This window comes from Ranitomeya imitator, chromosome 9 (assembly GCF_032444005.1).
Source record: "Ranitomeya imitator isolate aRanImi1 chromosome 9, aRanImi1.pri, whole genome shotgun sequence".
Lineage (NCBI taxonomy): Eukaryota > Metazoa > Chordata > Amphibia > Anura > Dendrobatidae > Ranitomeya > Ranitomeya imitator.
The window spans coordinates 28292459-28309563 of record NC_091290.1 but is presented as its reverse complement, the minus strand read 5'-3'; the positions used below and the strand labels follow the sequence as shown (position 1 = coordinate 28309563).

General features: G+C 43.1%; 1 protein-coding gene across 34 annotated transcripts in view; it reads left to right on the top strand.

The window, feature by feature from the left end:
- Positions 1-17105, top strand: part of NRXN2 (neurexin 2) — a 724697-nt gene that overhangs the window by 326797 nt on the left and 380795 nt on the right. For all 34 annotated transcript variants that reach the window (XM_069738695.1, XM_069738707.1, XM_069738688.1 and 31 more), the window contains 3 exons: positions 6943-7104; positions 8876-9347; positions 13688-14071. In XM_069738695.1, coding sequence (XP_069594796.1) covers positions 6943-7104; positions 8876-9347; positions 13688-14071 — 1018 coding nt within the window. The remainder of the gene's footprint in view (positions 1-6942; positions 7105-8875; positions 9348-13687; positions 14072-17105) is intronic.

The window sequence follows — 17105 nt, the reverse complement described above, 5'->3', positions numbered from 1 at the left end:
CGCACCATCCATCAACATCACGTTGCACCACAGACTGTCCAGGAGTTGGCGGATGCTTTAGTCCAGGTCTGGGAGGAGATCCCTCAGGAGACCATCCGCGGCCTCATCAGGAGCATGCCCAAGCGTTGTAGGAAGATCATACAGGCACGTGGAAGCCACACACACTACTGAGCATCATTTCCTTGTCTTGAGGCATTTCCACTGAAGTTGGATCAGCCTGTAACTGTAACCGTGATTAGTATATTCACTCTGATTGTAAATGATGAGAAAGAGTCTGCTGTGACCCTATCCTTAGATGACATCATACATTTCTGATAAGTAGCAAACAAAAACATTCAATAATCAGTGGGGTGCATGTAATGGCAGAAAGTTATCCGAATGTACGATAGTTATACAAAAATATCAGACATAACAGATCGAACTTTCGGACAACTACAATCATTTGTCGTACAAAGTTGATTGCTTGCCGCTACAAAACCATACACCGAACGATCCATTTGATTAAAAAATTGTCTATTTAGTACTGTTTTCATCTAATGTACATGGGGGTCTTAAGCTTTTTTTCATTATTATTATGTCGCTCCTTTGTAGCACTGAACAAAATGGTACTAATGTTATCAGAAGTGGCAGTCTGTACTCTGTTACTATAGAACAACTATGAGAATGTAATCTGCGGGTGCCATAAATCTCCTCCAAAGTCAAGTATAATTTGTTGTTAGTGATTTCATATGAGCGAGAAAAAAAAATTAGGTATGAAAGAATGGAGCGGATGGAGAATGGTAAGGGGCAATGGAGAATAGGGCGGTTGGAGAATGGTATGGTTGGAGAATGGTATGGGGCGGATGGAGAATGGAATGGTTGGAGAATGGTATGGGGCGGATGGAGAATGGTATGGGGTGGATGGAGAATGGTATGGGGTGGATGGAGAATGGTATGGGGCGGATGGAGAATGGTATGGGGTGGATGGAGAATGGTATGGGGTGGATGGAGAATGGTAAGGGGCAATGGAGAATTGGACGGTTGGAGAATGGTATGGGGCGGATGGAGAATGGTAAGGGGCAATGGAGAATGGGACGGTTGGAGAATGGTATGGGGCGGATGGAGAATGAAGCCGATTAAGAATGGTAAGGGGCGATGGAGAATGGGGCATATTGAGGATGGTAGGGGGCGGATGGAGAATGGTACGGGAAGGATGGAGAATGGTACGGGCGGATGGAGAATGGGAAAGATTGAGAATGGTACGGGGAGGATGGTACGGGGCAGATGGAGAATAGTACGGGAAGGATGGAGAATGGTACGGGCGGATGGAGAATGGGAAGGATTGAGAATGGTACGGGGAGGATGGTACGGGGCAGATGGAGAATGGTAGGGGGCGGATGGAGAATGGTAGGGGCGGATCATGGAGAATGGTAGGGGGCGGATGGAGAATGGTACGGGAAGGATGGAGAATGGTACGGGTGGATGGAGAATGGGAAGGATTGAGAATGGTACGGGAAAGATGGAGAATGGTACGGGGAGGATGGAGAATGGTACGGGGAGGATGGAGAATGGGGCAGATGGAGTATGGGAAGGATGGAGAATGGTACAGGGTGGATGGAGAATGGTACAGGGTGGATGGAGAATGGTACAGGGTGGATGGAGAATGGTACAGGGTGGACGGAGAATGGTATGGGGCAGATGGAGAATGGGGTGGATGGAGAATGGTATGGGGAGGTTGGAGAATGGTATGGGGCGGATGGAGAATGGTAAGGGGCAATGGAGAATGGGACGGTTGGAGAATGGTGTGGGGCGGATGGAGAATGGGATGGTTGGAGAATGGTATGGGGCGGATGGAGAATGGGATGGTTGGAGAATGGTATGGGGTGGATGGAGAATGGTAAGGGGCAGTTGAAGAATGGTATGGGGTGGATGGAAAATGAAGCGGATTAAGAATGGTAAGGGGCGATGGAGAATGGGGCATATTGAGGATGGTAGGGGGTGGATGGAGAATGGTACTGGAAGGATGGAGAATGGTACAGGCGGATGGAGAAAGGGAAGGATTGAGAATGGTACGGGGAGGATGGTATGGGGCGGATGGAGAATGGTACGGGTGGATGGAGAATGGGAAGGATTGAGAATGGTACAGGCGGATGGAGAAAGGGAAGGATTGAGAATGGCACAGGCGGATAGAGAAAGGGAAGGCTTGAGAATGGTACGAGGAGGATGGTATGGGGCGGATGGAGAATGGTACGGGAAAGATGGAGAATGGAATGGGGCAGATGGAGAATGGTACGGGGAGGATGGAGAATGGTACGGGAAAGATGGAGAATGGAATGGGGCGGATGGAGAATGGAATGGGGCGGATGGAGAATGGTACGGGGCGGATGGAGAATGGTACAGGGTGGATGGAGAATGGTACGGGGCGGATGGAGAATGGTACAGGGAGGATGGAGAATGGAATGGGGCGGATGGAGAATGGAATGGGGCGGATGGAGAAGGGGGTGGATGGAGAATGGTATGGGGTGGATGGAGAGTGGTAAGGGGCGAATGGAGAATGGTAAGGGGCGGATGGAGAGTGGTAAGGGGCGGATGGAGAGTGGTAAGTGGTGGATGGAGAGTGGTAAGGGGGGATGGAGAGTGGTAAGGGGCGGATGGAGACTGGTAAGGGGCGGATGGAGACTGGTAAGGGGCGGATGGAGAGTGGTAAGGGGCGGATGGAGAGTGGTAAGGGGCGGATGGAGAGTGGTAAGGGGCGGATGGAGAATGGTAAGGGGCGGATGGAGAATGGTAAGGGGCGGATGGAGAGTGGTAAGGGGCGGATGGAGAATGGTAAGGGGCGGATGGAGAGTGGTAAGGGGCGGATGGAGAATGGAATGGGGCAGATGGAGAATGGGGTGGATGGAGAATGGTATGGGGCGGATGGAGAATGCGGCGGATGGAGAGTGGTAAGGGGCGGATGGAGAATGGTAAGGGGCGGATGGAGAATGGTAAGGGGCGGATGAAGTGTAGTAAAATATGATTTAGAGCTTTTTGTGTAATTGTGTTGCCACCAGTAATGTTTTTGTTATTTAGGGGGTCAAAGCTGCTACTTAAAATGAAAACACCAGCACAGTGTTACTTTATCTGCTAACTGCATGTCCATGTGTTACTAACAGTGGCTGCAAAGCAACACATAAACAAAACGAAGCTGTGAACAGGTTCCTAACCACGTACTCCGTACGTCCGAGCTGGGTGTGCTGCCACCCTAGACCATTATCGACAAAGGAATAACCACAATAAAGCCAAACTACACAAATGTACCTTCTCCCTATTACTAAGGCTTTATTGTAAGGAATGAATGGGAATGGGAAGATAACAGAAAAAAGCAACAGTATAACAGGGTTCTAGTATAGCAAAGGATACAAGTGTGGCGTTAAATAACTAAAAAAAAAGCTGGTAAAATGAATTCAGGTACAATAAATTTATGTTTTTGTCTAAACCCTTAATATGGATCTGTCGCCAGATATCACAAAACAAACTTCATACATTATTAAATAGAATAATTCTATGCGTGATGAGGCTGGTGAACTGACTTTGAAAAACCATGTCAGATTACGTTTTTTAAAGTTGTCAAAAGCTCTCCAAAAATGTTACTTTCAATATTCAAATTATGCAGTCATTCTGACCTGCAATGAGAAATAAGTTACCCAGCCTCACCAGGCTTATCAGATCTATTTAATAACGCGTGCATGATTGCATTGTGAAATCTTTTGCCCGATCCGCTTTAAATGACATAAACTAATCTTACCGATTCCACAGCCCTGGGTATATGACTCTTTTACTTTTCTGCTCCTTCCTAAATAGCTCGTATATACTAATAGGCACTATTAAATTTAATGTAGTCAGATTAAATTAATAAAATGTAATAAATTTATATTATTTAACATTTTTAAATTCCTATGAAAGCCAATGGGCAACAAGTTATGCATTAAAAAAAATATTCCTCATTTTCAAAATCTAAAATATCTATTTTTTTTTTTTTTTGGTTTATAATAATTTAAAAAAAAATTACAGAAAAAAAAATGTAATTCCATTTATAGAGTCTGTCACCCCCAATACTCAAACTAAATCACTCATTCAGACATATAGGGGACTCACTATTTAGTACTAATTAGGGGTCCTCGCTGCACCCTTTGCATGGCCAATGACTGGGTGCACTGTCCCACTCCCTCAGTTAGCATCCTCCACACTTCCCCTTAGCCCAATTTGAGAGCGCTAGCTTTGAGTGCTGATTGAATTTGGCCCTATGAGATTTACACTTACACTGCAGGAGCCCAGGGAGTGTGCGCACATAGACTGTCAGTGCGGGTGTGCTCATACTCCTCTCCCCTGTCTGCACCGGCCCCTGTGTGATCCTGTGTTCTGTGAGCGGCCACTGCAGACAGGAGAGAAGGATGAGAGCGCACTAGCACTGACACTTTGTGCACTTGCACTTCTTGGGCTCCTACAGCGTTCACATGCTGCTAATACCATTGCAGTTTTTTTGCTGCTTCTTCATGGCAAGGGATGAAAGGTATAATTATTTAATTTATCTAACTTTTAACATTTCATTGAACTTTTAAGACATTTGTGTATTTAAGTAGATCTTTTCTATTTAACTACATTTTAAAAATGAACAGAATTCCTGATCCAGCATTGTCACTTGCTGAGCTTCTTTTGATAACACTGTCCTATATACGGCAACTCTGCTAGTCCTCTCTTTTATGTTGTCCTTGATATTAAAGGAATTGTCCAGGTTTGGGATAAAAGACTGCCGTCACCCAATTTGACTGCAAACTTCTAAACTTTGGCTCACATTCCAACTAGACGTGCTCATCCTCTCGCAATGCAATTCTATTGAGAGAAGACTTGCGCGTCTAGTTGGCATGTGACCGCAACTAGGCAAATCGCATACATGTGATTATGTGAATGCCCACTCTGAGCGGCCACACCGAAGAATCCTAACAGCATGCGCCCTGAACGCTGTCAGGATTCAGAAGTTTGTAGTCACTGGTGAATGACTGCAGACTTTTATAGCAAGCCTGCACAACCCCTTTAATGCTATTCCTGCCCCTCACAATTGATTGGCTAGCTGTCTTAATATGCAAAAATGTACAAAGCAGCCAGTAAGTGGGTGGGCAGAGAAAATCATTGAGAAGACTAGCAGATCTGCAACAGAGCTAAAGAGATTTGATCAAAACTACAGCAAGAAGCCCAGTAAGTGACACCGTGCTAGAATCTATGTCTCTATTGTATGATTTCTTGAGATTGAGAAGCAGAGACCTTTTTCTATTTTTTTAAAAGGGGTTGTCCAACACTTTAACATTGATGCACATCCTTAGGATAGGCCATCGATATCTGATCGGTGGGGGTGCGACATCCAGCAATGATTCAAATCAATAGGGATTGGATGGGCCAGGGCCACGGTCGACTGACTCCTTTACTGACCAGTCCTGTCCACCGCAGACACCGTGAACGCCTAATTGGGTGTTGCACCCCCATCGATCAGACATTGATGACCTATCCTACAGTTAGCACGTCAATGTTAAAGTCCCGGGCAACTTCTTTAAGAATGATTTCAAAACAGTCAAATAAAGATATATGGAAGAAGCTAACCTTTTTGGGCCTAGATATATTTACAGTCAACTGTTCACTTCCCAATGGTTCCGTAGGGCTACATTCCCACAATGAGTTTTTGGGGAGTTTTTTTACTTCACATATTCCCAATGGTTCCGTAAGGCTACATTCCCACAATGAGTTTTTGGTGAGTTTTTTTACTTCACATATTTTTATTTAAAAAAAAGCAACTAACCTATCTTACTTAACGGATGTAGAAATGGTGCAGAAAATCTGCAACATCAATACTCATCGTGGTGACTGAGCCTTGACGTAGCCATATAAAGCTGTTTTCACTACCATAAATAAATGGCAAACATGAAGACACGAGTCTTCATAAAAACAAAAATAAAGTAAAAACACAAAAAAAAAGATAATTATAAAGGGTCAAATAATCTAATGATTATTATTATTTAAAAAAAAAGAACAAACAGTTGGTTAGTACCTTAAGAATATATAAAGGCAAAGTCTGCCTTTTAGGTTTTCTTTTTTTTTTTTCTTAAATAGGAGATATGGAAACCAATTAAGTCTCTCTGTCGGAATGAAAATAAAGTTTAGTAAAATCAAAACAAATGATATTGCTAAGATTTTTGAACTAGTCATGTATAGCTCGTAAGATTCAAACAAATAAAATTATAAAAATGTACCTGACGCATTACCATTTAAAAAAAATTATATAACGCATATGTAAAATATAGCAAAAAAGAAAATCTAAACCCGTAGCACGTAGAGGTACGATCGGCTTACACAACCTTCAGCAACAAGAGTGAATGAAATAGACAATTAAGTCAACGAAGCCCATTAATGCAAACCTCAGTCATACCTCTTCCATGGAGCTGATCAAGTAAACTCCCTTGCCACTTTCACTGGATTTCCACTAAAACTCACACTTCTCTTTACACCGATCTCCCCGTTTTCTCCCTTCTTTTTTTTTTTTTTTTTTTTTTACCCCTTTACTCTCTGAGACCTATTTTTCATGGTCCACTTGGATCCTCCCCCAATGGATTTTTTTCAGTAATTCTCAAACTCTTATCAATATTGTATCAATCTCTCTATAGCTTCCCTTTCTTCCCACCTTTGGTGAAGAGCTGATCTTGCCTCAGAGACAGAACAGACATGAAAATGGTGAGACATCAGCAGCTTTTTTTTTGCCTTCACCTAACTTTTGTCTTTTTACCCTCCTCTCCCACTTCCCCGCTTTCTTCCTTTTGGATCTGTCTCTTTTCTTTATCCATTCTTCCCCACTTTCTCTGCTCTTTTGGCTTCTTCTTTTTCTCTCTCTCTCTCTCTCTCTCTTTCTTCTTTCCACCCATCCAAATCAACTTCCAGGTCACCATTTCGGTTGACGGGATTCTCACTTCAACTGGGTACACTCAAGAGGACTACACCATGCTGGGGAGCGATGACTTCTTTTATATTGGTGGCAGTCCGAACACGGCAGATCTCCCAGGGTCTCCTGTCAGTAATAACTTTATGGGCTGCCTTAAGGATGTAAGTATGATAATAATAATAATAATGATTAAACACTGTGAAACAATCAAAAATATGTAGTGTCCAGAGCACCAGAGATGGATTAGAACTTTGTCGTCTTTTTTTTTATTCCATCAGGTTAAATTACAAACGTAGAAGCAAAAAGTAGCGACGTTTCAGTCTATTGCTTTTTCTTCTCATCTCTCTTTATAAAGACCATATTGCCAAAACATTGCTAAATTGTTTTGCTACTATTTTTGCCTTTTAACCTTATGGAATAAATAAAAGATGACATTTTAATCAATATCCAGTGCCTTGAAACTTGCTTGTTTCTGCAGCTGGGTAGATGGTCGAGCCAAGTTTGCACGGCTCTCCTTGTGGTCCATGAGACAGTAGTTATCTTCAACTTTGGCATTAAGGGGTTACCCGGGAATCATTTTCCTATCCTATGGCAGCTACCTGCGTGCTCTGCTCTGCAATAATCTCTCTCGCCTTCGAGCAATTACGGACTGCTTTTGCCGGTGATTCTTCTGCTTCTGGTGAGGCCACATCGACAAAATAGTTTCTTCTTTTCCTCTCTTCTCTGTTGATGGGGCTGCCAAAGGAAAGGTGCCGATAGCCGTATATTCTCTCATCTGAGAGAATTGGGACAATTATGTAAATGACACTCTGATCAAACTCTGACCCGAGTGTGATCCGATTCTCTCGGACGAGAAGACATCCCATTTTGTCAGTGGGATGTCATTCGAGTGCAGTCCGATATTTTCCACTCACTCGTTGACTTGCATGGTCAAGTGCGATATGAATATCGTATCAAAACTTGGTCATGCAGCAATTGTTGCCTTGGACAGGCTCTATGAGGAAAAAATTGGATATGTGCACGTCCCCAGAGACTAACATTGGTCCGAGTGTGATCCAACAAAAGATCGGATCGCACTTGGACCAATGTTAGTCTATGGGGCCGTTCACAGGAAGATACACTTGTCTGCACCTGCCCTAACTGTAGGGAACCAGCTGTCAATCCGCATTATGTCGGCAGTGACGCCACATTGATAGAGGAGAGCAGCAGAGAAGGAACTGCTCTGTTGATGTGACATCAGATTGGGTGAGTCGCTGGCAGGAGCGGTCCATGACCGCTGCGAACTTGAAAAGATCGCGAGCATTAAGCTTTATTAATAATAAAACTAGAAAACAAAGTCATTCTTAGGCTTTGGCCACATCATGGGTAATGTGGCCAAAGATTATGTATCGCTGCTGCACTGCAGTACAATACAAGTGAATGGGGTCACATTGCATCCCATAGGGTACCATGACTGTGACAAGCAAGTAGCAAAAAATCAGAACCAGTTGGATTTTTTACTACTTGTCACAATGCAACCTCATTCACTTTTACTGCTTCGTGATGCAGCAGCGACATATCACAAGTCAGAAAGTCATCATGTGGCCCTAGGCTTGTGCTTACATTGCAATATAAGTGTGGGCCACTTAATTAACAAATTTGCTGCCCATTTGAGCCATTTGTCATTAAACCAGCTCATAGTTGTAGCTTTTGGCTACAATATACGACAGTTTTATGGCACACATTTTAGGAAGTCTGTCATATGGTATCAGGATAAGTTTCTTAAGTAATACCCACTTAGCCCAAATGGGCAAAAATTCTCAAAACTTGTCTGAAATATCAAAAAGAATTGGTGGCTTTTCATTGTGCACTGCTAAACGATATAATGACTTCCACTGTCTACACTTTTAAAAATTAGGTATAAAGTTGTCTTTTACTTCTTTCTCATACTAGGTTGTGTACAAAAACAATGACTTTAAACTAGAGCTGTCTCGCCTTGCTGCCGATGGGGATTCAAAGATGCGGCTAAGTGGTGACCTCCTCTTCCGGTGCGAAAATGTTCCTTCCTTGGATCCCGTAACATTTCAAGCTACTGAAGCCTTTCTACGCCTTCCTAGATGGGAGACCAAGAAGGCCGGGTCGATATCTTTTGACTTTAGGACCACAGAGCCCAATGGTCTTTTACTTTTCAGCCAGGGGAGACCACGCGCTGGTAGTGGTCCGGCAGCTGCTGTTCCAGGATCAGTAACCACTGGAAGACCAGAAAGACCACCAAAAGCAGATTACTTTGCGGTGGAGTTACTTGAGGGAACATTGTATCTCCTGCTTGATCTTGGTTCTGGGGGAATTAAAGTGAAAGGAAGTCACAAAAAGGTCAATGATGGAGAGTGGTGCCATGTCGACATCCAAAGAGATGGCAGAAAAGGTTTGTGTTAAGTATTATCTAACATAAAACAAAACCTAAGGTTTTGGATGAACTAAACACTATAAAAATAAACTAACGTCATTCTCTAAAATGTTCAGTACTTTTTAAGCAAAAAATACATTCTAGAACAGAATTATTTATTAGTTGGTTGTAGTATAAGAAGAAGATTATTACAAAATGAAGGTTTTTTGGAGAGGTACAAAAAGCTCTATATATGGCCAACCTCTGCCTTTATTAAAATCGCTTGCCCTAAAAAGGGAAAAGGGGGTACCATAATCAAATCGGGCTTTGGTCACGTTCACACGTTTTGTATTTGGTCAGTATTTTACATTAGTATTTGTAACCCAAAGCCAGGAGTGGGTGAAAAATACAGAAGTGGTGACGTGTTTCTATTATACTTTTAATCTGATTGATACTAATAATAATCTTTATTTTTATATAGTGCTAACATATTCCGCAGCGCTTTACAGTTTTCACACATTATCATCACTGTCCCCGATGGGGGTCACAATCTAAATTTCGTATCAGTATGTCTTTGAAGTGTTGGAGGAAACTGGAGTACCCGGAGGAAACCCACACAAACACGGGGAGAACATACAAACTCCTTGCAAAAGTTGTCCAAGGTGGGATTAGAACCCAGGACTCCAGCGCTGCAAGGCTGCAGTGCTAACCACTGAGCCACCGTGCTGCCATGATTGATCCACTAATAGTTTTGGATTACAAATACTGACCAAATACTGAATGTGTGAACGTGGCCTTTTAATAAAAAAGCAAGGTGAATAATATTGCTTCCGAGGCAAAACGAATATGCGGTAAGTACATATTGTGAGTAGCCAGGTCCAACCTCTAGCCTGGAGTTCTATTGCAGCCAGGCTTCAGTTTCATGGCTAGCATCCTCAACCTGGCATCTCCTAGGCGTCTGTTGCTTCCTAGTCCCCATAAAGTCACGACCATGTAGAACTTAGAGGTTAAGCTGATGGCAGTGGCTAGACCAGGGTGTCGGCTGTGACCAACATATGGCAGTGACTAGGCCAGGGTGTCGACTGGGAAACACAGATGGCAGAGGCTAGACCAGAGTGTCTGCTGTGAACCACACATGGCAGTGACTAGACCAGGGTGTCGGCTGGGAAACACAGAAGGCAGTGGTTAGACCAGGGTGTCGGCTGTGAACTACAGATGGCAGTGACTAGACCAGGGTGTTAGCTGTGAACCACAGATGGTAGTGACTAGACCAGGGTGTCGGCTGTGAACCACAGATGGTAGTGACTAGACCAGGGTGTTAGCTGTAAAACATAGATAGCAGTGACTAGACCAGGGTGTCGGCTGTGAACCACAGATGGTAGTGACTAGACCAGGGTGTTAGCTGTAAAACATAGATAGCAGTGACTAGACCAGGGTGTTGGCTGGGAAACACAGATGGTAGTGGCTAGACCAGGGTGTCTGCTGTGAACCACAGATGGCAGTGGCTAGACCAGGGTGTCTGCTGTGAACCACAGATGGCAGTGGCTAGACCAGGGTGTCTGCTGTGAACCACAGATGGCAGTGGCTAGACCAGGGTGTCACCTGGGAACCACAGTTGGCAGTGACTAGACCAGGGTGTCGGCTGGGAAACACAGAAGGCAGTGGTTAGACCAGGGTGTCGGCTGTGAACTACAGATGGCAGTGACTAGACCAGAGTGTCGGCTGTGAACCACAGATGGCAGTGACTGGACCAAGGTGTTGGCTGTGAACCACAGATGGCAGTGGCTAGACCAGGGTGTCTGCTGTGAACTACAGATAGCAGTGGATAGACCAGGGTGTCGGCTGTGAACCACAGATGGCAGTGACTAGACCAGAGTGTCGGCTGTGAACCACAGATGGCAGTGACTAGACCAAGGTGTTGGCTGTGAACCACAGATGGCAGTGGCTAGACCAGGGTGTCAGCTGTAAACCACAGATGGCAGTGGCTAGATCAGAGTTTTGACTGGGAAACACAGATGGCAGTAGATAGACCAGGATGTTGGCTGGGAAACACAGATGGCAGTGGCTAGACCAGGGTGTTGGCTGGGAAACACAGATGGCAGTGGCTAGACCAGGGTGTCTGCTGTGATCCACTGATGGTAATGGCTAGACCAGGGTGTTGGCTGGAAAACACAGATGGCAGTGGCTAGACCAGGGTGTCTGCTGTGATCCACTGATGGCAATGGCTATACCAGGGTGTCGGCTGGGAAACACAGATGGCAGTGGCTAGACCAGGGTGTCTGCTGTGAACCACAGACGGCAGTGGCTAGACCAGGGTGTCGGCTGTAGACCACCGATGGCAGTGGCTAGACCAGGGTGTCGGCTGTAGACCACAGATGGCAGTGGTTAGACCAGGGTGTTGGCTGGGAACCACACATGGCAGTGGCTAGACCAGGGTGTCGGCTGGGAAACACAGATGGCAGTGACTAGACCAGGGTGTCGGCTGGGAAACACAGATGGCAGTGACTAGACCAGGGTGTCGGCTGTAAACCACCGATGGCAGTGACTAGACCAGGGTGTCGGCTGTAAACCACAGATGGCAGTGGCTAGACCAGGGTTTTGACTGGGAAACACAGATGGCAGTGGCACTTTATTGAGCTTGCTCCACTTCTGGACCTGCTGCATTCCCGCAGTCCACACATCCGCCATTCGTGTCCAATCTGATGATTGAACTATGCTAGAGTCTTGCTTACATAACATTAATGTTTTGTGTTTAATATACTTTTTATGATTTAATTTACTGTTCTATGACCATTTTCTTGGTTTCTGTGATAATTGTTTTTATTTGTATTAATAGGATAAGTAAGTTTAGAAGAGTGAATAATTTTTGCAGTTTTCATGCTGTTGAGAAAATAATCCATTGAAGAGTCCCTGATGGTTTTCTTACATAGTATGGTGCCACCTGGTGTTCAAAGTGAATATCACTATGCAGTTGTAGCTATCGGTGTTTGCACATGCTCAGTGACTTTCCTTTAGTTCTCTGCTTAATTATTCCTTGCTTTGTGCGGAGGAGCCAATTGAAAACTATTTCTATTGGCTGCTGTGCATGAACAGTGACTATGGATGGAGTGACTGAGCATGTGCAAACAGATGGGCTTGCACATTTTGCCCTATCTATGAAAAATATAACTCTTCACTGTATTATTTTTAACCCCTTCCCAACATCTGCTGTATATATTTGGCTCTTGCTTGGTGCCAATATATGGAGATGAGCCCACAATGTACCTGGCAGACATCAGCTGTGTTGTACAGCCATATACTGATATATACTATAAGCAGTCATAAGTTCAAGTCCTACTAAAGAGATTCCATTTAAAAAAAACTTACTTTTTTTTAAAAACATAAGTTTGAATCACTCCATTTTCCAATGCAAAAATTAAAAAAATGAATATATATCGCTATATCCACAAGAGTCCGATCTGTCAAAACCTATACTCATTTACCCCATATGTTAAACACAGTAAAGTAAAAAAAAAATGAAAACACAAATATTGAGTTTTTTTGGGGGTCATCTCGCCTCTACCAATCAAAGCAAAATAATTATACCAATATAAACTGCAACTCATCTTGCAAAAAAAAAAAAACTACCCCTCACACAACTCTATCAATGAAAAAATAAAAAATGACACAAAACATTTTTTTTTCAAAGTTTAACACTTTTTTTTTTTTTTAAATCACTAAAATATAAAAATACATAAATTTGCACTTGCTGTAAACTAGTGACCTGAAGAATCATGTTGCCAGCTAATTGTTCTAATAATTATAATAATAATAAAATATTTCTTACATAATTGAAAGCAATAAAAAAAGACGAAATTATGATTTTGTTTACTTTTCATCAATAAAAGAAGGCTTGTTTGTTTTTTTTACATTTTTCAATGCATTATATGGTAAAGTGAATGGTATCGTTTTAATTTGTCCCACTAAAACTAAGCTTTTGTATAGTCACGTTGGTGGAAAAAACAAAAAAAAAAGTCTTATAGATTTTGGAAATCGGGGAGGAAAAATCTGATGTGCAAAAAAAAAATCAAAATTGATCACTATTGGATGGCAAATAAACCACAAGTATTATTCATGTTTAATGATTTTTTTTTTTACAGTGGATGTGATATGTAATAGACGACAAACCCTTTAAACGCGTAGTCTGGCCAAAAATAACATAATGCGGAGACTAAAATTCGGCAGCACTATCTGTATAAGGTGTAAAATTAATTTATTAGAAGTTAAAACTTTTAATAATCAAGTACTACTAATGTGTTTTTTGCTGTGTACTCTTCGTCTTTACTCCTTTTTGTTTTTTTGGAACACACTAAAAAAAGTATTTACTTTGTTCTCCTCAGGATCTATCTCAGTCAATAGTAGAAACACCCCCTTCCAAGTTGGAGGTGATAGCGAAATTCTTGACCTAGATGGAGAAATGTATCTAGGGGGTCTTCCGGAACCAAGAGAAGATCTCCAGCTTCCCCCTGAGGTCTGGACGGCCTCCCTTGGCTTGGGATTCGTAGGTTGCATTCGGGACCTTTTTGTTGATGGCAAAAGCAGAGACATTCGAAGGCTATCTGAGGTATCGGGGGCTGCCGGTGTAGCTCCCTTCTGTACACGAGAAACCCAGCGCCACTGTACTAACTCCCCGTGTAGAAATGGAGGGCAATGTAGGGAAGGCTGGAACCGCTTTATCTGTGACTGTGTGGGGACAGGATACCTTGGGGACACATGCGAGAGAGGTGAGTTATAACGTACAATTTACACATCATCATATTAGCTATAAGAACACTTTATAATCTCCAGCCCGTTGCTGTAAAAGTAGAAAATGTAATTATTAGTGATGAGTGAGCGTTCTCTCCATTGCTCGATACTCGATCGAGAATTGGGTACGCTCGTTACTCGATCGAGTTTAGCAGGTGGTCGAGTGCCATTCTCGAGTCCCGGGCTTGACAGAGACATCTTCCCACACACCCCAACCCCCCGCCCTCCTGTGAAGGTCTTCCTGAAAATTGCTCAAGTTTTCCATTGACTTCCATCATACTTGGTGCTCAAATAGCGCCCGGCCAACCTGCTCAATTCGAGTAACGAGCACTCAAAGCATTTCAGTGTCCGATGATCGCCAGTAATTATGTTCCTCAGCGACTCAAACTCTTCACTGAGAGTGCGTACAGAGATTTTTGTAGTTTGAAAAAAATGCTCAAAAAGCTCTACCTATTCACTTCTATCGTAAACCCACTTTTAGGTCATATGTTTAATCTTTTGAGTGTTTTTTCCACTTCAGATTTTAATAAATGCCTGGTGAGTGAAAAAAAAAAGAAAAAGAGCGTGTGTGTCACTACTTTGAAAAAGTTTCGAACTAAAGTCAGTACGAAACGCTTCTGGAAAAGGCGCTTTTAAAATGCTGCAAAAAAACTCTTTAAAACGGCATAAGAAAAATAAAAACTTCTCCAAAAACTCTTCAGAAAAGGAGCAGCTTTTCTCAGAGCAGGTTCTACTAGAAAACGTACCGATTTTGATCTCCTCAAAAAAAACTCTGTGTGCACATACCCTAATAATACTTTGCAAGCAATACGGAACCCTGGTTAGGGATAACAAGATGGTAACATCTCTCCATGTAAATTACTGAGTGAGTACATGAAGGATTTCAGTTATTTAAAGGTATTGTCCAGCCATTAAAATAATAGATTTATAAGGGATCAGACGTCAAAATTATGGATAGAATTGATACAACGCTCCATTCCCTTCCTTACCAGTCTTTGCTGCCTGGTCCCATCGTAACACACGAAAAATGCCTGCTTAGCCAATCACGGGCCTGTGCAGGTTAGTTCATTGACTAAATGCGCATTTCTGGCCATTTACCATATGGTGAATCGGCACCCGGAAGCATAAACCAGCCAGAAGCGATTCAGCGCCAGAACAGGAAATTGGTGAGGAATGGATGACTTATCTTTTATTTATACCAGTCCTGGACAAGCTCTTTCATAACCATCTCTCTTAAGTTATCTTTAGATAGAAATGCCTTACAATGCTCCTTTACGCCTTAAGACCACCGTAAATAAGAGCTGAAAGTTTTCTGAACTGGCCAATTTTGGTGGGACTGGACAACCATCTGATGTGTGTTGGCTTTTTTGACCCTCCCAATAGATGATGTTGGGGAAGAGAAGGATCGGGCACTTGGAATTTTCCCCCGGATCCCATTATAAGAGTTGCCTGCTAGCATCATTCTCCTCTCTCCCCACGGAGACACATGAACGTTTGGCCGAGGTGAACATTCTCGAGTATGGGGAAGACGGTAGAGGTAGCTGCCTGCTAAATGAACACTTGGCAAACGGCTATCTCATGATTCGCCAGCTCTACGCGCCCTAATATTCGACATTTCATGCCTATTAGCAAATAGTTTGATATAACATGCACTGGTTATAATAAAAAAAAGTAATGTGCTGGAAATCATAAAGTAAACCTGCGATACTCAGTCAGAACGATTATAATTCGATACTGAATTTGCTTTTAAGGTTTTTAATGTTTTTGTGTCACTAAACTTCTACCAGCTGGAATAATTTCATAGTTATTGAGTTTGCGAAAGCATCATATTACTTCCCATGGTTGTCAAAATATATGATTTAATACATAGATAGCATTCTGTGTTCCATGTTGGATTAAGTTTATTTTACTCACTTATATGGCACAATTAAGTTGTACAATGCTTTACAGACCTCCTCATCGCTGTCCCCATTGGGTCTCACAATCTTAATTCCCTATCAGTATGTCTTTGGAGTGTGGAAGGAAACCGGAGCACCCTTAGGTGATCCACGCAAACACGGGAGAAGATACAAACGTCTTGCAGATGTTCGCCTTTGTACTCAGTGCCTTTGCCCTGCAACACTGTCAAGTGATCCAGCTAACTTCAGTGCGGCGTTTGCAAGCTCTAGAGCTTGCTGTCATTAACCCTATATATTACCCTGATTGCCATTGCTCCAGGGCATCGGGATGAGCAGGGTAAAGCACCAGAATTGGTGCATCTAATGTGATGGGAAAATTCTGGGCCTGCTACGGGCTTTTATTTTTTGGCTGGGGATGTGCCATTAACCAGAGATTGTCCCAGCCTTATAATAGAAGCCAGCAGCTGATTGCTTTATCTGTGCTGGTTTTAAAATATAAGGGGACCCCATGCTCTTTTTTTTCTTATTTATGTAATGCGCCGACTACAACTATCATCAGTGTCACCAGGGAGACCAGGCGAGGATGAGGACAGTTGTAGTCAGCACCTGGCGCCTGGAAATAGCGCTAACTGTACTGCTTTTGCCAAGCCACCGGGGCATTTAATTCAGGTACATGTCACACGGATGTCCTCTGTGTGTCATCAGTGTGCACGGGTGCGGTACTTCCTCCATGCCGCCAGGAAAAAAAGGACATGTCTGCGGGTTTTTCTCACGGACACACGGTCCTTAGGAAAATCATGACGTGATTGCACCACCATTGAATACAATGGGTGTGTGTCCGTATTTGTGGTCCTTAAAGAACAGACCGCAAAAACGGACGTGTAAAGGGGGCCTCAAGGAAACTTTGCATATGCTCTACAGCAGGGGTGTCAAACTGCATTCCTCGAGGGCTGCAAACAGGTCATGTTTTCAGGATTTCCTTGTACTGCACAGGTGATAATTTAATCACTAACTCATTATTTGTGTAGGTGATTAAATTATCACCTGTGCAGTACAAGGAAATCCTGAAAACATGACCTGTTTGCAGCCCTTGAGGAATGCAGTTTGACACCCC